The 24,174-nt window shown below is 31.1% G+C and overlaps 1 protein-coding gene across 6 annotated transcripts in view; it reads right to left on the bottom strand.

Moving 5' to 3' along the window:
- Positions 1–570: 570 nt before the first annotated feature.
- The window catches only part of LOC124359257 (E3 ubiquitin-protein ligase UBR5), a 115,913-nt gene continuing 92,309 nt past the window's right edge, over positions 571–24,174 (bottom strand). For all 6 annotated transcript variants that reach the window (XM_046811856.1, XM_046811858.1, XM_046811859.1 and 3 more), the window contains exons 37-48: positions 23,911–24,059; positions 23,028–23,140; positions 22,044–22,263; positions 15,762–15,950; positions 13,388–13,507; positions 12,790–12,969; positions 11,034–11,208; positions 10,272–10,467; positions 9,299–9,505; positions 7,528–7,675; positions 6,092–6,322; positions 571–914 (exon numbers count right to left, since the gene is read on the bottom strand). In XM_046811856.1, the coding sequence (XP_046667812.1) occupies positions 702–914; positions 6,092–6,322; positions 7,528–7,675; positions 9,299–9,505; positions 10,272–10,467; positions 11,034–11,208; positions 12,790–12,969; positions 13,388–13,507; positions 15,762–15,950; positions 22,044–22,263; positions 23,028–23,140; positions 23,911–24,059 (2,141 nt within the window). In that variant the 3' untranslated portion in view covers positions 571–701. The remainder of the gene's footprint in view (positions 915–6,091; positions 6,323–7,527; positions 7,676–9,298; positions 9,506–10,271; positions 10,468–11,033; positions 11,209–12,789; positions 12,970–13,387; positions 13,508–15,761; positions 15,951–22,043; positions 22,264–23,027; positions 23,141–23,910; positions 24,060–24,174) is intronic.

The following is a 24,174-nucleotide window of genomic DNA, read 5'->3' as shown; positions in this document are numbered from 1 at the left end:
ACATTCAAAATTCATAAACATTTAGTTTCAAATTAATTTAAGTTATAACTGAAAATGAATCTTCTAACATAAAAAGTTTTTTTATTTCGATTTACAAGATATTTTAACTAAAAACACAAATAGACAAATGTTAACAAAACTGATTGCTATGCAAACTGTCAAACAAGATATAGTATTTAATCTTAAAGATTAAACTATTTACAGAGCTGTATATGATTATAGACCTGAAATGAATCAGTGGAAATGTAAAGTTACATCAAAATCATACAGTAATATACTTTTATATATAACTCATAGTATATTAACAAAATACCATAAAAAATTATCTATGCATGTACAAACTAGACGATATGGTGGTAGTATACAAGATATGGCAGACTAAGATAAAATTACATTTTTCAAAGTAGACTAACTGAAAATTAAACGTAATATTACCACAGACAGGCAATTTTAATTTTGAATTCCTTTTAGTCATTAATTCTTACTGATGTTGCATAAAATTATATAAAGTTACATGTAGGCAGCTATAACAATTTCCAGTCTGTTAACAAAATCACTTTAAATGACCACTAGAATAGAGAAAAACATTTATTGTCGCGAACAAATAGCTTTATACATTATTTGAATACAAAAATATCAAAGTTAAATAATGTTACAACATAATTTACAAACGCACAAGGAGAAGATGGCGATAATAGTACTCATACAAAGCCAAAATTCTTAGTTTTGATTGCGAGTAGAAGTTTCTGACGAAGCACACATCGGGAGGAGTAGAGTGGCACATACAGTCGAGAGATACAGGTGTTGGCTGTGGGCAGATGAGCGTCGTCTGCAGGTCGTATTGTGACACTAGGCATTGGCTGGAACCCGTCCTCAGAGGCAGGCAAGGCAGGAGATCCCGTCCAGAAGTAGACCTTCACAAATACAGCAACTCAGTTTGTTTACGATATCAGACTAGTGTGAACAAAGTTACTTTACAACAACCTTCAAGCGCTAAGAGACCTGACGATATTATTTATTATCTAACTATACAGTCTCATGAGACTGTTACAATGTTTTTAGTGATTTTTTTTTTTAACTAAGTGATGGGTTTTTATCACATTGTTCAGAACAGATAAAGTATTGAAATCTTTTTCTTCCTGTCAATTATTTAAACAATTTAGGTTCCAAAACTCAACTGCCTCTAGAAATGAAAATGTGTTCATTTAAAACAGTTGATTTTAACCATAAATGATTGGTTATTTTCTTTTAATATGTGAATTTTTGAAGTGAAAACTTCTTTAGGCGCGTTGAGCGTTTTGGTAGAGGGTAAAATCCTCCGTTCGCGTCACCGACATGCTAATGATACTAACCTGCATGAAAAAGTCAGTCTCGCTGTGTTTTTTAACCGTAGACTTGGCCGCGGACTACTAACCTGCATGAAAAAGTCAGTCTCGCTGTGTTAAAACTGTCCCGGCGGAGTATGAAAACAGACTGCGAAAATCAGTGACCTACGGCTTCCTCTCGCGATTTAAAAGTGAAGCCAATGTCGTACAATTCTGTAAGATGCGTCAAATTAAAGCTCTTAATATTGGCAATCTATTGGTTACATTTTTAAATATTAAAAAAATTTCAAAATAATTTTGATTATTGTTTACATTTTACATAGCGTTTACAATGACAAGAAAAAAGTAGTAAGCGAGGATTTTTTTTATTTTTTGGTCAGACAAAATTTGTCAGCGAGAAAGTTGTGTGAAAATAGATGAATATTTTTTTTGTAATTTATCATTTTTTTTATTGGAAGTTTAGTTTAGCCTTGTAGTAGCGTATGAAGTGATGAGTGAACGTTTCTGCCGGAACTGTAGTTGGCGCATTGGCTCACTGATACCATATTAACTCAATAAATTAGTTTATTGTGCAATAAAAATACCTTTACGAAAGAACCAAGTTAATTTAACTAATTTATTAGTTTTAAAAATATTGTGGGTTTAATTGTTATTGCAATTATATACTTTATCCGTAGCAATAACTGTATTATTTATAACGGTGTTCAACTCACTGTTGTTCACTCGGTGTTTACTCACTTGTATTCTATGTTTAACTAACTATTAATATTGAGCAATTACAACATATTTTTATACAGATAAATGAATAATGAAAACAACGAATATATTTTTAAACATTTTTAATATTTGTACGAATATTTGTATTTAAAATTTAGCATTATTCATTTTAATTATGTTTTTAATATTTAACCTCTTCATCATGAAATGAGTATTATTACGGTATAAGATTTATCTTACTAGCGTGGTAAAATAGATTTCTAGTTATTTGATAATATTTTTTCGTGGATTTTAAAGTTGGAAAATTAAAAACGCGTCACATTTACAATTACAGATGTACTGCTACTATAACGTATTGTTAATTACTCTCAACTTAATAGTTCCGTTTTCACTTCTATCGGCAGTCCCACGACTGCTACTGTTTTTTTTTATACAATTGCTATTTAATTTCATTAAATTCTTGAAAAAATATTATTTCCCAATTTTTTGTTAAATAAATGTATATTTTTGTTAAGGCTTTAGCTAATTTGGTTTGTATGTATAGTATAACATGTAGATGTATTTAAATAAATACAGATTACTGAGAAAATGGGAGACTGATAATAAACAGATGTCGGACTAGACTCGTACGTATTTTTGGTGCTCTGCCACATTACTTCTATTAGTAGCCGTATGTATTCTGCTTTTATTCAGTAAATTGTGGTTAAATGAAATCAAATTCACTACTTCAGCAATAAACCTCATATTAGGTGGTGTTTCTACAGTGGTGTATTATTGGAGCACTATAGATCTTCATCTAGATTTTCTTCAGCCATGGCAACATAAATAGCAGGCTTCTTGTTTTTTTAACAAAAAGGTCTTTTTGATTATTTATAGTCAGTATCTGTAATACGAGATGAATAATGTTTAGGTTGAATGTAAATGCACTGTGTAGTTATACTGCTACTGAAACTAGATTTCATTGAAAATATTAATAACTAATGAATGGTAAGTAGATTAATCCTTTATGTCAGGGATAATGAGCACTATTGAGTAAACATTTATTTATAACAAACATTATAGAGTAGATAATTTTATTAAATCTATTTCTAATAAAAGCTGTTATAATTATTTTGTGTAAGAATTCATATTTATTCCGTACATAAAAGGTTTTCATTTGTTAAAAATTTCAAAAAACTAAATTTAAAATCTATTCAAATGTAAAAGCATTCTATTATAATTTTTTATGTTTTATTCTTTAAACTATTATAATAGTTTAGTAGTTTAAAAATATAAAGAAGTATCAACATTTCCTATTAAGAAAGTTTGTTTTAGGTGTCAGAAAGAGAATTATATTTTGTGTTTTGTTACAAACAATTAAAACATAAGTCGCTTATTAGAAATAAGTAGTACTACTTATTATAAAGAGACTAGACTATTAGATTATGTGGTCTGTTTAACCCTAGAATGGTAACGCCTATTTGCCACACATAAATGGTAACGCGTAGTCTCTCAGACTACTTTAGGAAAAAATGAATAAAAATTTATAAAAATTAAATTAATTTTAAAATTACATTATTTACATCCTAGAGGTCATGTTTTCTGATTTTTGTTGATTTCAGTCTTTATTGGAACACTTTACACACAGCATTCCTCGGTGCTCCAAACAGATAGTCTTATAACATTTTGTGCACTGGAATCGAGTCATTCTCCTTTTTTTCGCTGGGCAAACTGCACAAATATTCCTTGTTCCTGCTTTTTCAATAACATTTTGAGCCTCAGATGTTGATGGGCCAACGACATCTTCAATGTTGCGTTTGAGATTCCTTGATAAATTTGGCAGTTTTTGTCTTCCCTGAATATGCGGAGTTGTTAGTTCAACACATATTTCTGTGTTGGGATTATAGTCTGGGTCATCGTCGGTGTTATCAACCTCACTAAGAGTATCATGTTCAGAAACTTCATCCGCTTGCTCTCCAACAAAAAACGTATCATCATGATCACTTTCTTGTTCATCACAATCACTTCGTTCAAGTTCAGATAGTATCTCTTATTTCAAAACTAGTGTTCAGTGGATCAGCCATGGTTACTTGACCATCCACGGTAAAAATTATCACAAAGACTAACACTACACTCGCACAAAACAACTTTTCATATATTTATTTACTCAGGAAAAAAAGTAACATAAACGGTAACGCGTAGTCTACCAGACGACTATGGGCTCACTGAAATGAACTGAGTGAATGAAACAAAATGGAACCCTATCCAGCATCGACCTTAGCTGGCAGGGGGAAGGTATTGGTGGTAGGGGGTCGGTCACGTCATGTACCTGCCACCTGGACCTGTTTTTGTAGCTTGCGTCGTCTGAGAGACTACGCGTTACCATTCTAGGGTTAAGTAAGTAGTACATCAGTGTTAAACCAATTACACTGGTTAGTGAGGTTGAGTGGTAGGGAGGGCTAAATAGCCCTAACTCCGCCTATTAAATAAAGGCATATTTCATTTAATTTCAATTAGCATTATTTTATCAACAATACTCACTTCTAATACAAAGTAAAATAGCAATTAGTAATGATTTATTACAAACAAAACAGAATCCACTGATCTTAGTGGCAATTCTCCTCATCTTGGTAATTTTAATTATAGGTACCTGTCATTGAAAAAGAATTTGTTTACAGTATGTTAGGTACATTAGAGTATGCAGTTAAATCAAGGTGATTTCAAAACAATATTTTTAATGTACTGTCAGCATTAAAAAAGTATAATTCAAATAATTTTATCAACGTGCAAGGCACATAATAACAGTTTTCCTCAGGAAAAAATACTTATTTAATCACTTTTAGTAAGCCTAAGGAAATAATTTGTAGTTCAATAAAAGTATTTTAAACTGCTTCAATCATTTGAGTGCCTTGGTGTCGACTGTATCAACAATTAGTATTTCAGTAATATTTAATACTTCACCACATTATTCCAGTCATTTAACCATATGACCAGAATTGATAGGTTAGAAATATTTATACATATACAAATTTTTTATAGAATTTCTTTTTCTTTGGTCTGTGAATTATTAACAATATTTACTTTTGACAGCTAATGCAGTGATCATATGTAGTGTTATGTACACACATACTGATAATTGCAATGTTTTGAAGTAAAGAAACATTGAAACAGTACAAAAATTGTACTGTTGAATACTATGTAAACACATTGACTACAGAGTGACACAGTGTCTAAGATGGAGAAATAAGAAACTAAACTGCAGTGAACGTGTAAAGCATACATTAAGTTCAGATATGGATTTTTTGGTATTATACAGCCACTATTTTTGAAAGAGCTCTTCTTACCAGAGTCCTAACAAAACTTCTTGTTAGAAAGAATTGTCTTTATATGACTTGTTGTGGAAATTACATGTCGTTATGACGCTTAGTACGTAGGTTTAGATTACGTTATCTTAAATACGTTACTTGTTGTACAAAATTTAAAGATAATCTTTACTAGCGCTTATATGATGTGTGCTTGAATTTGGGTACTATCTTGAACGTTTTTTTCACCAGAAGTGCGGGGTAGGAAAAAGTGTGGGTTTTCGGTGGCACCTCCTCGCATTACGTGAGCACTCATTAATTTGTTATATTATTAATACACACTTATCTATTTATCTTTTTAATAGTAGACAGAGACAGTGTCTTCCTTCTCGCTGACATCGCTTCCTTTTGGGAAGTACAGAACAAGAACTAATCGTCATAATGACAGGTAATTTTCACGGAAAGTCACATAAAGATTGTTCTTCCTAATAATGTAGTTGTTTTTAGTCCCTGGTTAGTAAAACTCTTTCAAAAATAGTGGACTCTGGATAATGCCCAAGTACCCAGATATAGATATCTAGTAAGTCTCTTTTAATCATCAGTTTTAGTATACATTGTGTTTTAAGATATTAAAGCATACTTTTATTGAATTCTTCATGTATATAATTTAAGAGAATAGAAATTTATCAAAACTTTTGTCTGAACTTATTTAGCCTGTAAACAATTTGCAAGAGCTTACATTATTGTTATACTTATATAAAAATTTACCAAGTCCATCCTTTCGAGATTTGTCATTCGCTCAACTATCGACCACAGCCACCGCTTGAACTTGAGCAAGCGTTCACTACTTTCACCAGACTCATCATTGAAACTTGTGTATGAAATGAGTACAGCCACATTGATGTCACCAACTCCATTCAATAATAGTCGCAAATCTTCAGGTGTAAGCCCATCTAGTGATCCCGTGGGCAAAACATCGAACACACCCATGCGAATTGCCTGTAAAATATAACATCTATTTCAAGTTACAGTAAACAATAATGATCCATACCTTAAGATTTTAGATAAAAAGAATAAATAAAGTTATAAGGTTAGAACGGTTTAGTTTTATAAAAAGTAACCAGTGAATTGAAATTATTGATAACTGAGATAAGTCAGCCAATGATAATAACAGTTTTTTAATGCTAAATTTTATAGAATTTACTTAGAACATGAGCAAATTATTATTTAAGGCAAAAAAAAAAAAAAAAATTATATTACAAAAATGTTTTTGTCATGTTGTAATTAAAAAAAAAAGTCATTTATCTGTGAGAGGCCTATAACTTGTAACTGCAATATAATCTGTTAAAACATTTAAAAAAATTAGGTGAACTTACACCAAAACATGAAAGAAAATTTACAATAAGGTAATAAGTAAAATTATATAATAATCACACACAAACACCCAGGAATATAAGGCAGTGAGTGTACTTACAGTACAGAGGGTTAAGATTGTCTAAACGCTGTTAGTTACACTATTTACTTAATTACATCATCAGTATAATAAAATATATCTGACAAATCACAATCAATAACATCAGACAGTCAAAGTTAACTATCTACTTCATTGCTGTGATGACAAGTTTTTACTACCTATAATATAACACTTACATTATGCTTATAAAAAGTCACTACAAAACAATAAGGCAATGTACACATCTATAGTAAAAATAGTGTTTTGTCAACACAGAAAAGAGGGATGAGCTAAATAAATAAGAACAACAAAAGACAAACAGCTGTTCCTATACCTTGGCATAAAGGATTACAAGTTATATTGTAGGAGAAATTAATGCAAGTAATGAAATAGAAAATTATATACATTCTACTAATTCATATATGGGTCAAATTATGGAAAACTACAAAGAACAAGAGAAGTGGTTGATAGAATGATTGATCGGTCATTATGGCCTAGTAGTGTGCGGATAAAGGATCACCCGTTGGTTGTCAAAGGGTTAAATTAAATTCTGTGTACATATACAGAGTTTCCTATATACCCCATTTGTTACATATTGAAATGTTTGTGATATTTAAAAAATTATTTGTCATAGATCAAATTTGTTATGTCAAAGAATCTTCTTTAATTTTGCATAAAAATTTACATTACAAATTCTTGTAATGTTTTGTTTACAACCACCAAGACGGAAATAGGTAAAGATTAATTTTACCTCAAGTGACTTCTGTTGTGCCTTGTACATTCGATATTCAGCATATTTTCTCACATAGTCATACACATTGCTAGCTGTAACCTCAACATCTCGTCCTCCTGGAATTAATTCCAAGCTGCCTCCTCCTTCTTCCACATTTAGGTCGATGCTACAATCAACAAATAATTTTACAATTATTAATATTAAAGTAAAATGCTTTATGAACTTATTTTGCAACACTAATACACTGAATGGATTTAAAACAAATTTACAACTAATTATTATTAAAAATGTATTCCTTATCTTTAAGAATTTATTTTGTAAATTGAGGAAAATAGGCAACATATAAAATAAATGAATAAATAAAAGTCTGTGTTACTTCCACAAACATATGTAGATGAAATTAAATAATTTACTGATATAATACAAAATAAAAAGTTATATGAAGCAATATTAGAAGTAAATAATGTAATTAATTGTAAATAAATTACCCCACAATCTTGTTAGTGAAAAATATTATATTATTGCTTATATAAAAGACCTTTACATAGACTTCAGTTGCTCTAAAAATGAAGTTTTCTATGTTACTCTAATTTACTGTAAAACCTATTAATTATCAGATACCAATATAAAAAAAGTAATTAACAATAAACATTAAAAAAATAAAGAAATTGAATAAAAACGGCACTTTTTGATTGGTAACAACATTTTAAGCTTGACCATAGATCTTTGCAATGTTAAATGTACAAAACGGTCACCCTATTTTCAGCATTTTGTAAGCTTTTTTTAATAAATATTTTCTAAATTATTCACACATATCAAGGTTTGCTCCAATTGAACATTGTTATATTTTATTTTCTCAGGAAATGTATAGTACCGTAACCACTGACGCGAGTGTCAATGCTATTGAGCTATGTTAATCACAATACAGTCAGATGAGACTGGTGAACTACCATGCAGCATTTGTACATAAAAGGAGAGATAATGTTTAAAAATAACAATGGCTTGGCAATGTAGTGATTGAAAAATGGCAGTGGTAATAACTACACAAAACACGTGTAGCTTGCGCGCCGGCTTCTGTGTCCTATGTATGTTCACTACTAGCAACTCTTTCGATTGCAGCTATTTTTAGACTCCCCCTTTGTTTTCAAGGGTTTGAGCCCAAAATCATACACGGAGCGGCAATAAATCAGTGTTTGCTAGGTCATTTGGAGGAGCAGGAACACAGTTTTCTTTGTGATAAACTGGTTTTGTGGAAGTTACATTCGACAATAATAAGGAAGGAAGCTGCTGCAAAAAACAATGACCAATTTCTTCCAACAAAATAATAAGTAATCACATAACACATCAGTTAAATTGTAAATATTATACATTGTTTATTAATATGTTGTGGGTATTAAATTATGTAACTTGTTTTTATTCACAACTAAATAAACAATATAAATGGATTAGAAATGCTCTTATTAAGTAAGTTTTACCAAAAACCATTCTATTCAACAATTAATTACTAGTTTAACAGTGTTGAAATGTCCCTTTGTTTAAACTGTGCTTTTGGGATAATCAAGATTTCACTATATAATTGAATAAATGGTCATGGACACCAGAGCATTTCTAAATGTCACTAATTTGTAAGATTTATAACATTTCTACTTATGTTAACTCGTGTCTAAAATGTATATGCTATCCAAAATAAAGAACTTTCAGCATATATTTCATAGTATACCTTTTGTTTATGTTTATTTATTACGAGTAATTTATATGTTCGTTGTTAATTGAATGATATGGTACAGACCTGAAGGTAAGATCTAATGCAGCAAACAAACTGTTACTGTCCTTGGTCTCTGCATCAACGACTAGCTGCCGCAAGGATTCATACATGGCTGGGTCGAAGAATGCCATGTCATGGAATCTGATTGGCCTCCCTAATATACACTTGATCACATGTCGGTTTAGGAAAATCGGACACAGTTCGTTCTGAAGGAGGCACAGTCCCAGTAGTCTATAACACATTTGTATTTATTGATTAACACCACTGTTGATTAATAAAGTCATTAAAACAATAGCATTTTAACACTTTAACTACTGACTGATGCTGTGTCTGGTGTTGGATAACACATCATACACTCCTTGTAACCTTTGTAAAGTTATCAAATTAATAAACATAAACAAAATACAACTTAATGAACAGTAATACAAGTTTCTTATACTTTACACAAATACTTATTAGGTTACTTATCGGAAATGTAAACATACATTTGACGCTACCAAAATTATACATTTATATACAAAATAACTTATTATGAAACTTCAAAAACAATACACATCCACACTATTACTTATCAGTTTCAAATTACAATCCAGTTTGTATCTAGCTATGAAATTAGATCAAACAATTAAACTATAAAAAGTACATCAAGGAATCCCCACTAAGATGATCCTATAATAAATTTAATTCATATTAAATTTATTATATATTTTTCCGAAGAAAAATTTGCTACATTCCAAATATACAGTATATATATATCGAATTTTTCAATTTTCATGTTAAACCAGTAAGATTTATGATATTTAATTATTTTTTGTGCTGATTTAAATTTTTTTAATTTTTGTACGAATTTATATTGCAAACTACTTAAATGAACCATGTAAATTGAGTTAATTTGACGATAAATAGATATTAATAAGATATGATGCATCTAACTAAAAAAACTTGTGATACCATTCATCACGCACATTAAATGTGCGTATTGTGCGATTTGTATTACCTTCCTGTGTTTCTGAATGCGTTGAGTCGTTCAAATGTGGCCTTCCCTTGTCTGGGGCTATAAAATCCTCTACGACCTGGACAATAAAAGAGAGGAGCATTGTCTTCTCCAGAGTCTTCAGTCTCAGCTTCTCCCTCAGTACTTCGGCCCTGTCCAGACTTAAGACCCGTGAAACTGAACAGCCCCACATCTAGATCTGTTAACATTAAACCAAAAACTTTAATGGTGATCCAGAACATTTTGTAACAGTCAGTTACTTGCAAAGTTTTCAAAATGTACACCACATTTGGAGTGTTTCATTATGGATAAATTTAAACCCACAATAAAACTCAGTCTCAGATTATTAAACAATTTTAAAATATCATTATTCTTGGATAAAATTATACAGCAAATTTGTTGATACAAATTTAAAGTTTATTGTTTTAATTTGTAAATTAGATTCATAATAATTGAAAACGACATGATTTTTCAGCATCATTCTTTTTTGTGAGATATTTTATGACAACCAACTTATAGTCCGGACTTTTTAACCTGTGACTCATCTTTTTGAACCTATGGATGGACTTGGTTGCCAGCATTTTATTAGTAACAACGAAGCGGTGAAAATATTTGTACTTCAATGATTACCAGAGAAGTTTATGGCGATAGAATAAAAACTTCCCATCCAACAGAAAAATGTATTTCTAGAGTACAAGATTATCTAGAACAATAGATGTACTAGTAAACTTAATTATAAATACTAAATGTGGGTGATTGACTCACCTAGGAGTGCCTCTGAAGTAAGATCTTGACCGTGAGCTACAATTAGCTCCATGGCCTCGTCTACTCGCTGCCTGAGTGCATCTTCACTAGCCAACAACATGAGTAGCTGAGCAGGTGACAGTTCCAGCAACATGCCGGTGATCTTGCCAGCAAATGTTGGCCGCAGAGCTTGTACCTGCAACACATTTACTGTTGCTATCTCACCACAAGTATTCAACACACTTTTCATGCTGGCAACATTTTCCAGTATTGCAAAGAATTAGATTAAAACATGTTAAACAACAATTTTAAATTACACATTCAAGTTAGGCTAAATAAAATATCACAAAATTGTGTTCCTTTGGTCCTTCAAGCGTTATGAGACATGATCATGAGTGGTGTCAAAACGATAAAAGGTGTAATTGTAATGCATTAGCGAGAATCTCAATGGTGCAGTTAATAAAGATCCAACTAATATGTTTAGCATCCCAAATAAAAGAAAGAATTGTTTGACATAAATATATAATTAAAAACAAGTTCCTATAATTTGTTTATGTTGGCAATCCTGTAAAAGCATAGTATATACATATTTTTATTTTGAAACAATTATCTAACTATTTCTATTAAAGAAATCTCACAATTGTCCAATAATTTAATTTTTTTTACACAATTATAAGTTTTCTTTAACAGAAAATAGTTTTTCCGATAAGAAGAGTTCCTTCAATGAATTATCCAACTATTTTATATACATAATATACTTTAGTGAAATGTGCATATTTTGTATATCATAATTTTTAATTCTTTGATATATGTGTTCGTTGACTGAAACAAAAAAGTGAATAAAAACATTTCATTTTCCTTTTTTAAGCTATTCAAGGCTACATGTGACAGAAATTATGAAGTGTTAACAATATCTTTTAATTATTATTTAGTTGTTTCTTACTAGTGCTTAGTAGAAGGATAACTATAAATTATGCTTATTTTTTCTTTAAGGATTGAAAAAAATTTTCTTAATTGCTTCATTGTAGCATAAAAATAAAAAAAATTTAACGTGAGAAGATTGTTTTTAAGTACTTGAAGAACAGTAAATATGCAATGTTATAATAAAATCAGACAAAAATCAAAACAAAATTATAATAAAAATAACTTTACTTTGCATTAAATTACTTTTAACAAACTTTTTATAACCAAAGTAAAAATACACAGTTATATTAACTATGACAAGTATAAACATATAGAACATAAGTCTCCTCACAAAGAATTTTAGAAGAAGAGGCATTGCATCCTTGACATTTAAAGCATACAAATCATACAACCACGAAACATGTTGTTTAAAAAAAAAGAGTTGTTTATTTTTGACTACACATTAGATGTAACTGAACCGTGAGCTGTAGTTGTGCTGTTAGCTGATTAACTCATACTTAACACACTGGTTTGTTTCAGTTTCATAGAAAGAAAAAGTTAAAAGCGATTAGAACAACTCAAAGACATTTAAACAAAGTTTCCTCTGACATGAATCACAAATTTTCAAACAAATCTGCTATTTGTAACAAAAAACATGATTAGGTGATATTTACAGCCTTGTTTGAAAGAACTTGGTTGACTGATTTCTTAAACAAGTTCTTAGTTCAGGCTGTTTGCTTTACACTACAACCATGGACGACGAATAGTTTGTTGGTCCTCAAAGGGTTAAATTGATTTTAAAGTGAGGTAAACAACCATCTTAACAAGATACCTATTACACTAAAATATAATTTACATAAAAGTTATAACATACTTTAGGAAAGAGTCTGTCACCAAGTTGTTGTTGATGCACAGACAAGTGATCATTGTTGACAGGAGGATTGCTGGTGCCAGGGGCTGCGTCTGGAGGAGGCACAGTTGGATTGAATGCTCTGGCTTCATGCGATAGTGTTCGCCTGGTCTCTCGACATCTTTGTGACGATGACCTTGGTGACTGCAATTTACAAAGAATCTTATGTTACTACAGAAAAAAGCGTAATGATTTGTGAGGGAACATAAATTGAAAGTTTTCATAGTAATTTATCCATGAACAGGTACTGCAGGGAGCTCATGTGTGGTGTTGTTAGGGGTACGGAGGGGCAGGATAGATTGTAGTAAATTCCTTGAATCAGCCATTCCAAAAACATGTTGTTATACTTTCCCCACCCCTTTTCTTACAATTTTTACATGAGAATAGAATAAAATAGTTATATGTATCAGAACCCTCATTTCATTACAAACAATTAAAAAGGTTTATCAACATTGGTTGGCTGGTTTTCTCCCCAGATGATCCTGCCACTGTGAGAAACGATCTGACAATTTATACATGTGACTTGAAGAAATGGCAGTGGCACTGAAGAGGATAAACATACCTGTCTACGCAAATTTTCTCTCTCTCTTGAGCGAAGCCTTTGTAGAACGTTGTACTGTCCATAACGTGTCCCCACTTGGGCTGACTCTAAGTTAGGCAGTTTCTGATTTGCTAACAAGGCCTGTAATAAAAGATAAGAACTATTACTAATAACTAATTATAACCTTATTGTAGATATTTCAGATTCAAGAATCAATATTTATTCATTACAAATAAATTTCATTAAAAACAACCATGTCCTGGATTTGGATACATATAATATTTTGGATAAAAAAAAACAGATCCTGTGTTCAAATTTTATATTAGGTTTCTGTTATTTAAATTTTAATAAACCATTACATATAGCAGATCCACCACTATTTTGCTAATTCAAAGTTTTTAGTTATTTGTCAAATATTCAAGAGAGTATTTTTTTACAAATTCATATACAGATTATAATACCAGATAAATACTTTTGAATGAACAATAAATGCATAATGCTGCACCACAAGTATCACAATTGTGTGGGTTTTGTAAACTTAGCCTAATTATGATGTACCGATTGTATTAAATAGCAATTTTGGGGTAACTGGATTACAGGTGGAAGGAGTAGGCCCAGAAGAATGACAAGGACTGGACAGTACAAAAAGCCTTCTATCAGCGAGGCGCGCATCACAGATGGGAGAGTTTGATAACGAAATTGAGAGGTGGGGTGAGGTAGATGTGCCGTACCTCCCGTCTCAGTTGATCTGTAGTAGTGGTAACGATTAAAGCCTTTCAAAGTGTTTAGAGTTGTTTCTTGCTAATCGTCATCGAACCTGCGGGTAAGTGAACTTTTAACTGGAGTCCAGTCAATATTCATTCTTAGTTATTTTGAATAATCTTGGGGAAAGAAATATTGTAAAAATTAAATTTAATGGGAATTTAGGAACTTCTCCTTTTGATCTGTGCAATATAAAACTTGTTGGTGCAGTGAGCACATGTATATAAAATTGTATGTAAAAAAATACTAAAAGAGTTTTGTGGTTGTTACATGCTTTCAGCAATTTAATTCTCTAACACTGAAGAATATCTTTAATTCTCTAATACTAAAAAGAAGTAATTTTAACTCTCTAGCACTGAAGAATTTTTATAATACAAATATTGTTGATAATTAAAGTAAAGTAAAGAAATTAGCAACAGAATAAAATTGAATTTTGAAGATAAATTAAAGTGAAGAATTGCCAGAGTGTGAAAGTTTTGAATTAAGAAAATTGAATAAAAGACAAGCTGTGAGAACTTTGTACATTTTTTGAGTGATGAATATATTACAAGTTTGAACTTAAAAGTAATCAAGAAGTTTTTATTTAAATTTTAAATCCAGTGATTATTTTCAAGAAGACATTTTATTTTAGTTTGAACTTTATTAATTACAGAAGATTTTCGTTTCCTTTTTGAACCTTCACAAAACTTAAATTTCAAAGCTAACCCCACATGTGCCAGTAAAACGGTACAATGAAAATGTTTTAATTTTTTGAGGTGTTGTATTTGTGTGATAACAAGAACTCTGTGTATCATTTTGAGTTATTTTCTTACTATATTTTAAAAAGTAACCTTGAAAGTGGCAAATAACAATAACTCAGGGTATCTACTGGTCACGGAAGTCACCAACAAGTTACAGATTAAGGTTTTAAGTCACTGAAATTTTGAGTTTAAAATCAGCTTTTATGGCAACTAACAGTTATGTGTCAAAAGCTGAATCTTGAATCTACCAAATCTTAAACAAGATTTAGATTTGAAAATTGGTTGATAGCATTCAGCAATCAAATGTGAGGAGACACTCGCAACGTCATTAATTATCAGCTGATAAGCAGTAAACAAATTACCGATCGCTAAAACGTTTGTGTTGTAAACTGTTTTTGAAAAATCATAAATAGATAATTCTTTTAAGAAATGAGTTTTGAAAATAATATTTTTTGCATTCTGTATCTTTTATGTTAATGTTCGTGTATCAGTGTAAGCCTGCCTCTATTCGCAGATGACCACATGTTACAGATTGTGAAAACATGATTTTGTTTACTTTGTATATCAGATATATATACTATATTTGTTTACTATAGATATATTACCAAACTAACAAATTATTGTGCTTTTGTCAGTAATATTTTTCTTTCAATTTGTATTCATCTTGCGTTCACTAGACAGAATTGTCTTGATTTTTTGTACAAATATTGCTATTTCATATAATTGCTTGAGCTGTTGAACACTTACTCACAAATCCACTAGTGAATTACAACACATATTCCAATATTAATAACTACTCCATAACTACTATTATATCTATTTCATTAATCATCTTTATAAAATAATTCCATTTTTGAACATCTTCCAAGAGAGAATAAAATATGACACAATACCTCAGCAATGGCTGTGTAGAAGCTCCTGGCCACTCCAGAACCTTCCCCTGGCTCATCCTTGAAGGTGACCTTGACCCTATTGACAGCCAATGGAGGCTGAGAAGCAGACGCTCGCCGGTTGTATGTGTTGTACTGGGTGTTTAATTCTTTCATGGTCTGTACAATCAGCTGTGTCCTATCTCTTTCCATCTAAGTTACAACATTCCTTTCATTAGGCTTTGATTATATTTTACTAGAAACTAGTAAAATTCAGTTAACAAAATCAATTGGCGAGTGATAGTAAAATTATAATAAATATCACCAAATAATAAATTTAATTGTTTTCAACTGCTTACTAAAGAATTTCGTCATTATTAATTTTGCACTAAAATACAGTTAAAAACTTATATCTATCCACATTTTAAAATAATACAGTTCACATGTTGACATTTAATTATCAACACTTAAGTAAATATAAAATGATTTAAGATGACTATATATATATATATATATATATATATATATATATAGATAAATATATTATGTAAAACTTACATTGTTTTTAATATGTAGTCAATAGTCAATAGTCAAATATTCTTTATTCAAAAACATATAGTACATTTCTTACATTAGAATAGTGTCAAGTTTCAATAATATAAAATAAAGACTACATCCAAAACTAAATCTAAAAATCAATTGTTATTATTAAAAAATACCCTTTTCAAATTCCTCTATAGAGTACAAAGCTAAACCTGTCAAAAATGCTTTTAACTTTTTCTTAAATATATTACAATTGTCCTCTTTTTTAATTTCTTCTGGTAACTTTTTCAAGAATTTATTTCCTGCAAATGTTGTTTTTTTTTTTTTTTTTGTAGAACTCCAGACGGTAACTTGGAAAATTAGACTCATTTTTGTGTCGTGTATTGTACGAGTGAATAAAATAATGTTGATCCCTTAGTGGGTTGTATCTTAGGAACATTATGCACTCATAAATAAATAGCCCATAAACGGTCAATATTTTTAGTTCTTTGAACTTTTCTTTGACAGAATCATTAAAATTCAGATGTAACATGACTCTGACTGCTCTTTTTTGGACTTTCAATATTTCCGTGAGGTTTTCCATTTTTGTTGTTCCATATACACAAATGCCATAGGCTATGTGAGACTGGATATGAGAATAATAAATCAATTTTAAAGTTTCGAAACTACACAAATTTAACATCTTTCGAATTGCAAATAGGCCTGAATTTATTTTGTTTAAAACCAATTTAGTATGTTCATCCCATGACAAATTACTATCAACCAATAATCCTAGAAATTTTATCTGATCAACCCTTTCAATTACACTGTCATTAATTTCAATATTTAAATCTAAAATTTGATTGGATTGTTTTGTTTTAAAATTTACAAGCTTGGTTTTATCAGAATTTAGAGTTAAATTGTGGTTTTGAAAAAATTGTTCAATACAGGCCAATTCGATTGAGGTCAGTAACTCTATCTCTTCTACTGTCTTCCCTGAAACTTTCAAGTTAGAGTCGTCAGCATAGAGACAAAGTCCTGAATAAGGCTCAAAATTTAAACATTTTGCTATGTTATTTAAATAACACAAAAAAAGGAGAGGTCCTAAAATGGAGCCTTGCGGTACCCCTACATTTATTGATTCAAGGTTGGATTGAAATTTAACTACATAATTTTTTTCAGTAATGTGGTTAATTTGAACAAATTGTTTTCTATTAGAAAGATATGATTCAAACCAACTTAATGCATTGTTTTTTATACCCAACTCTTGCAGCTTCAGCAATAGCAGTGAATGATTCACACTGTCAAATGCTTTAGACAGGTCCATAAAAATTCCTATTACTTTTTCTCCTCTGTCTATTGCCTCTATAATTGATTCAATAAAGCTTACCACTGCTGTGATTGTTGATTTTTGTTTTCTGAAGCCATGTTGAATAGTCTCCAGAATATCATTATTCTCTAAAAATTGCATAAGTCTGCTATAAACTACTTTTTCATAAATTTTTGATAGTGATGGCAACAGTGATACTGGTCGATAATTTTTAATATCCAAGGGGTCATTTTTTTTGTAGATTGGGATAACTTTTGCAATTTTGAGTTGATCAGGAAAAATACCACAAATAAATGATGAATTTATTAAATGTACTAATACTTTGCTCAGTTGTTTATTCACAGTTTTTATGATTGTCATTGGGATGTCATCATGGCCACTTGAAAATTTGTTTTGAAAAGAGTTTATTATCTTTTGGATTTCCATCTCATCTGTTTGTGTTAAATAAAATATTTTTTCAAAATTAGAACCAAATAAATTTTGCCCACTAATGACCGATAGATTATTGTTTATGCAGGTGCCATTGTCCGTATTTACATTGGCAGATATCATTCCTGTAAAGAATTCATTGAAAATTTTACTTATTTTCAGTGGATTCACAATTACTCGGTTATTATTTTTAATTTTGATGTTGTTAAAGCTCTTTAACTTGTCACCAGTTTCTGAATTTATTATATTCCAAGTAGTTTTATTTTTATTTTTTTACTTTTTAATTTTTTGATCAAAGAAATCTTTTTTAGCTGTCAGTAAATTTGTTTTGTAGATTTTATTTATGTGCTTACATAGTTTAGATAGATTCAAATCATTTGTTACTCGAGCTTTCTTATTTAGTTGAATTATATTTTGTTTTTCCTCCTTTAACTCTTGGTTTATCCATTTATTCAGAACTTTTTTTGTTTTAAAACATTTCTTTGGAAAAGATATATTAAAGTAGTTGATGAATGTACTGTAAAATATACCAAATTTTTCATGCACAGGTGAAAGAAAAACCGTCTGCCACGTTTCCCTCTCTAATAGTTCTTTGAACATTACCATATTTTCTTCTGAAAAATCCCTCTTGATATTTATTAAACAATTATTTCTTACATTATTTCTACATGTATTCACTATTTCTAATACTTGACCATCATGGTCAGATAGCATAGTTATTACTCCAGTTACTAATATTTGATATTTTTTTTAAACTAGTTAAGAAATTATCTATTGCTGATACAGACCCTTGGAATACTCTTGTTGGGAAATTTACTGCATAATTCATATCAAAGCTTTTCAAGATATTTTTAAGTTTTACATGTTCGCTACTATTTTTTAAAACATTTATATTTAAGTCCCCTGCTAAAATAATATATGGATACTTTTTAATAACTAAATCTATAAGACAACTTAATTTATCCAAAAATACATTAACATTTGAGCTGGGGGACCTGTAAAGACCAATTAAAACAAACTTAAAATTTTTAAAAAGGAACAATGTTGCACAAAACTCAAACTGTCTCTCCTCACACAAACTCTTTGGAAGACGAATTGCCACCACTCAATTTGTTCTTTACTTAAGATTATTACTCCTCCCTTATTTGATTTTTCTCTGCAAAAATGTGATGTTACTCTGTAATTGTTAATATTAAGTCTGTCAATATCATGAGACCTCATGTCATGTTCAGATAAAACAATTATATGCGGATCTATTTCATCTAAGACAATTTGTAAAGGTTCAATTCTAGATTTTAAATTTTGAATATTTTGATGAAAAATTTTTATATTCTTATTTTTACCATTATTTTTTAAGTCGTAGTCTGGCTTTGAATGACTGAGGAGTTTAAAGAGTTAACAGATGACAATTCCTCCTCAAAGTGAACACTGATATCACTAGAACGATCTAATGACTCTCCACTATCACTTAATATAGAACTGGTGGTCAACTGCACTGGTCCTGCGTGTGGAATGTCATTTCTTTCTTCCAAGGTTGAAGAGTCATCCAAAGTCAAATCTGATGTTTGGTTTGTTTCTCGCTGCCTGTCGAATGATGCCTGATGAATGCTGATGATGTGTCTCAACTCCTTCAAAAAGTCTGCGTGTGAAAGTCCATTTCTTAAATTGTGGTTTGAATTTTCGTTGTAAGTTATTATCTGTATATGAGATCCCGTGGCTTGTTGAAACTTCATCACATTAGCTGCAAAATGTTCAATGGAAATTCTGTCCCTGACACACCCCATTGGGGAACAGATTAATTTCTTTAGACCTCTTTTCTTAAAGTCCTGTGTAAGTTCTTCAAATGCCAAGTTGTAATCCGTTAAATTTGGTTTGGTATAATATTGGGGTTTAGTTATTAAACCATAAACTGTAGCACCATTTTCTATCCTCTGGATTGAGAGGTGGTCAGAGACACAGTCAGAGGGTGCTGGTTTGCCAAATTGATCTTTGAACACTGTTGCTACTCCTGCACTTAAGCTTCTGATATTGTTCAAGTCCGCTGAAATACAATGAGCAAAAGCTACTTCCTTGTTGTATCGGTAGCTTTGGATTACATCCTCCATCTTCAGCTCATTAACGTGAATTGGCTTGAGATGTTCACCAACCTCATGAGACTTTTGCACAGAAGGTGAAGTGCATGTTGCAGCTCCCTTCGGAGGCACCAAGGGGGGAAAGTCAGCCATCGAGTTGATTTTAAAAATTTCCCTTCTTGTATTGGCTTTTGTTTTGATATTAGTAAGGTGCTGTATAATCATGAATGCCAATTTTCTCTTGCCCCTAAGATTCAAATGTAAACCCCGTCGTGAAAAGTGGATTTTTTTCAAATCGTCCAAATCAATAAGTTGAACAGTTTTCATTCTGACAGCAATTTCCTTTATATAATTATTGGCTAATGCTATTTCATCCTGAATAGGATCAGTTTTCTGAATGTCATAGCGAGGTGGGATCGTAGTAATTATAACTGGTCTGGCCTCACTAAGAATTTGGAGATCCCTCTCCATTGTCTCATATATCGATTTAAATGATTTTTTGACAACGTCATTGGATCCTGCTATTAAGACAAGTGGGTCACTGTGAGATTTTTTAGCATTACTGTAAACTTGTCCGACTGTGGCACCAGATGTAATTAGTCCGTTTACATACACCAAACCCTTACTGCAGGAGCCAATAATCTCAGGTAATTCTCGACCTTGACTGTCTGCAAACAACTCAATTTTTATCCTTTTCTCTAGACTTTTATTTCTTTTTTTATGCAGACTTTCATTGGAAACAGACCCCTTTTGCATATCTTTAGCTTTGCTAGACCCGTTTGTGGCGTTAATGGGATCATCGTTCGAAACAGAGTCTTTTTTATTATAAATTTTGTCCAAAATGTCATATTGGTTAGATGTGGGGATTTCAAATTTAGTTAGTGATTTATTGTTTGCACTATTCCTATGTATATTGCTTTTTCCAACAGTTCTCCACTGACCATCTCCATCCCTGTGGTTTTGTCCTGTTTTATTATCGTTCACATCTGGACACTTTGATTCATTGATTGTTCCCAGTAACAACTTTTGAATTGTACTTGGGTTAAATTGCAGGTGCTGGTCTCTGTAACACAAATAAGCCAGACAAGATCGTTTAGAAACAATGTCACTTTCACTTATCCTCATAAATCTTGAGCAGTTGGCGATGAAGTAAGACACTTTATTTGCAATTATTCCTCTAAACAGCCAGTCAACAAACAGACATAAATAAATTCCACAATCTAAAGTGTTGTGTTGTTGAGGGCATTGAATGTTTTCAAATTTAGCGTTTTCAAAGATCTTAAGTGTTGTAAATTTAGATATTATTTCTTTTGCTGCCCTTATATTATACTGTCCCATTGAATCAAAATGGTAAAAAGTGTTCACAGACCTTTGATAGAACAATAAGCTCCAGTGTGACCCAGCCACTGTGTTACTAGGTGCTGCATCATTTACTGGGATGAAAACATAGTTCACTTCCTGTAGGTTAAGCGATGATATTGTAAATTCCATATCAGGAAAGCACCTGATAGCATGACTAATACCAGGATTGATACACATCGTGCTAATGTCCAGCCCCTTCACACTGTAGTTCACAATATCTAGATACCGTTTAATTATGTCATCCTTCAGCCACTCATTGCCCAGCAGCTCAAGGCTAAAACTACTCTGATTTTGAGTTTGAGAAGCATTATCCTGTTTAGAGATGGATTTTTTTAATTAAATTTTGTGGCTTATTGGGTTCAATTGAATCATTATTATTTGTAAAAAATGCATTTGACCTTAATACATATTCATCCAATTTCTTCTGAATCAATTTAATCTTGTTTTCTAGTACCAGTTTATCTTTGGTTAGTTGATTTATTTGTGACACATCATTAGATTTTTCACTCTCCAAATGGCAAATCAACTCATCTTTTTGCCTGTGTTCAATGTCAACTAGAGTCACAATAAATTCATATTTATGAGACTTACCTTAGCTAAAGTGAGATCTCTGTTTTGCAAGCTTCTTAGTTTCTCCATGTCTCTACGAAATTTTGCCTCCTTGACAGGAAAGCCGCCCAACTCGCTGACTACAGATCCGGGCTCCAAACCCACATCCTCCATAAACACTCGGCCAAACAAGTCCAGGGACAGACGCCAGCGGCCCAACAGTAGGTCGTGGGACACAGACTGGCCAATCACAGGTGTCGGTCTAATACACGAGATACATAAATTACTTACTTGAATTAAGTAAAGCAAGTTGAAAATCCGTAAAAATAAACAGTTATGCAAGAAATTGACAATGAACTAATCCGATAATTCTAGATGCTGTTTTTCTAAGCACCATTATGACAGAATCGCTTTCCCTAACTAAGTACATCAATATGTGACGGCAATGTTCAGTATAGTGATTTCAGAACATTGTGATTAAGTATAAGATGCAAAGGAACTGACGAGACCTTGATAAAATTAAAACTCAAGCATTCATAGAAAAAATATTTTATTCATATACATAATGTACAATAAACGTAAAAATGTATATCACTCTTAATCTCACTCTAATCTAATAAAGAGTGTTATTTTACGTAAAACCATATGATCAATACAATTTCATTAATTTTACCTGGAATTGAGACACCTTGCACTATATTTTTATCATTTAATAAACAATTTTTGAGCCATTTTTTTTGAAATTTAGTTACATATCACCTTCCCTTTTATTTTAATATAATGTAGAGTGAGTTGTGATTTTATTTATTATTTCTGAGGTCGATTTGAAATCATTTATACACTGTGTGCATTATTAGACAGAACAATAATGCACTCTTAAACAGAATCATACAAAAATAAAATTCTTACTGCTCTTGTTTGTTGCAACAAACAACATTATTTAAATATTTGTAAATATAACTGAAACAAGCTCATCTTGAGAGTTAAAACTTAAAAGTAATGTATATCTGTATATTATCCACTTACCTAGGTTGCAAGGGCTGAGTGGTCTCAACTGTAACATTAGCTGAGATGTCATCATTTGGTGCAGAAATGGTGTCCAAAACTGGTTTCACTGGTGAAGTCACTACATCTCCATTCTAAAATTACAGTTTAACATTCCATTATTGATATACTTATATAAGAGACAATGCAGAATAGTTTATTTAGTTATTTAGTATGAATTATTATACATTTGTCATTGGATTACAGACACATATTATGAAATTAAATACTTGTTTGAGATCAGGTTATCGATTAAAAGACCAGTATTTAAAGTTAGGAACACTAGCCAAGCAAACAAATTTGCTGCACTTAAATAAATACCAAAATTAAAATGTATGCTTTATAAGGCCACAATATCAAGAGTCATTGTGTAGTACACATATGTGAAATAATCAAGTTTGTATGCTTATTTAAGACATTTTAAAATAAACCTTAATTCATAATACTAATCTTGACACTGACCACAGTAATAGTCGAGAAGAGAAACTGCTGAATAACTGAATACACAAAATGTGCCAAAACAGGGTTATAAAAAATGGAGTAGTTATAAAAACAGTTATCTAAAGGAGAATTTAAATAAAGATGTCAGACAGATTTTACTAACAAACAGTCACGAAAAAATTAAGTCAATAATAAAAACCCATACGTGAAATACGTACGCTAAAAGATAAGTCCACGTAAATGTTATAAATGTTGTACCCTCATGATTAATTTAACACATATACTTACTTCTTTTAATTTGTTATTGAAATCTGAGGTTATTTATAATGATATGATTACGGGCTATGCCAAAAACTAGTTAGTAGTAACAAATAAAATGTTTAAAGGATATACATATATAAATATTTGAGAGAGTAGAACTCACCAGAGAAGCTGGTCCAGCTCTGACGATGACACTCTTGACATTGGGCCGGCTCGAACTGTCATCAACAGCACCAGAGTCACCAAGACTTGTGCTAGTGGTGGTACTAGGTGCCCCAGGTGGAGAGATTATGATGGGAGCCCGAATGCATTCTAAAATTGAAATGATAGTTAAGTAAGACTCCATGACCTTGCATAAATAATGTTTACACTTATAACCATATAAAAAGATCATAGACTTTAGCTAGTTAAGATTTCAAAAGTTAAA

The sequence above is a fragment of the Homalodisca vitripennis genome, chromosome 4, assembly GCF_021130785.1.
Source record: "Homalodisca vitripennis isolate AUS2020 chromosome 4, UT_GWSS_2.1, whole genome shotgun sequence".
Taxonomy (NCBI): Eukaryota; Metazoa; Arthropoda; class Insecta; order Hemiptera; family Cicadellidae; genus Homalodisca; species Homalodisca vitripennis.
Note: the sequence above shows the minus strand (reverse complement) of the source record. Positions and strands in the feature narration are given on the sequence as shown.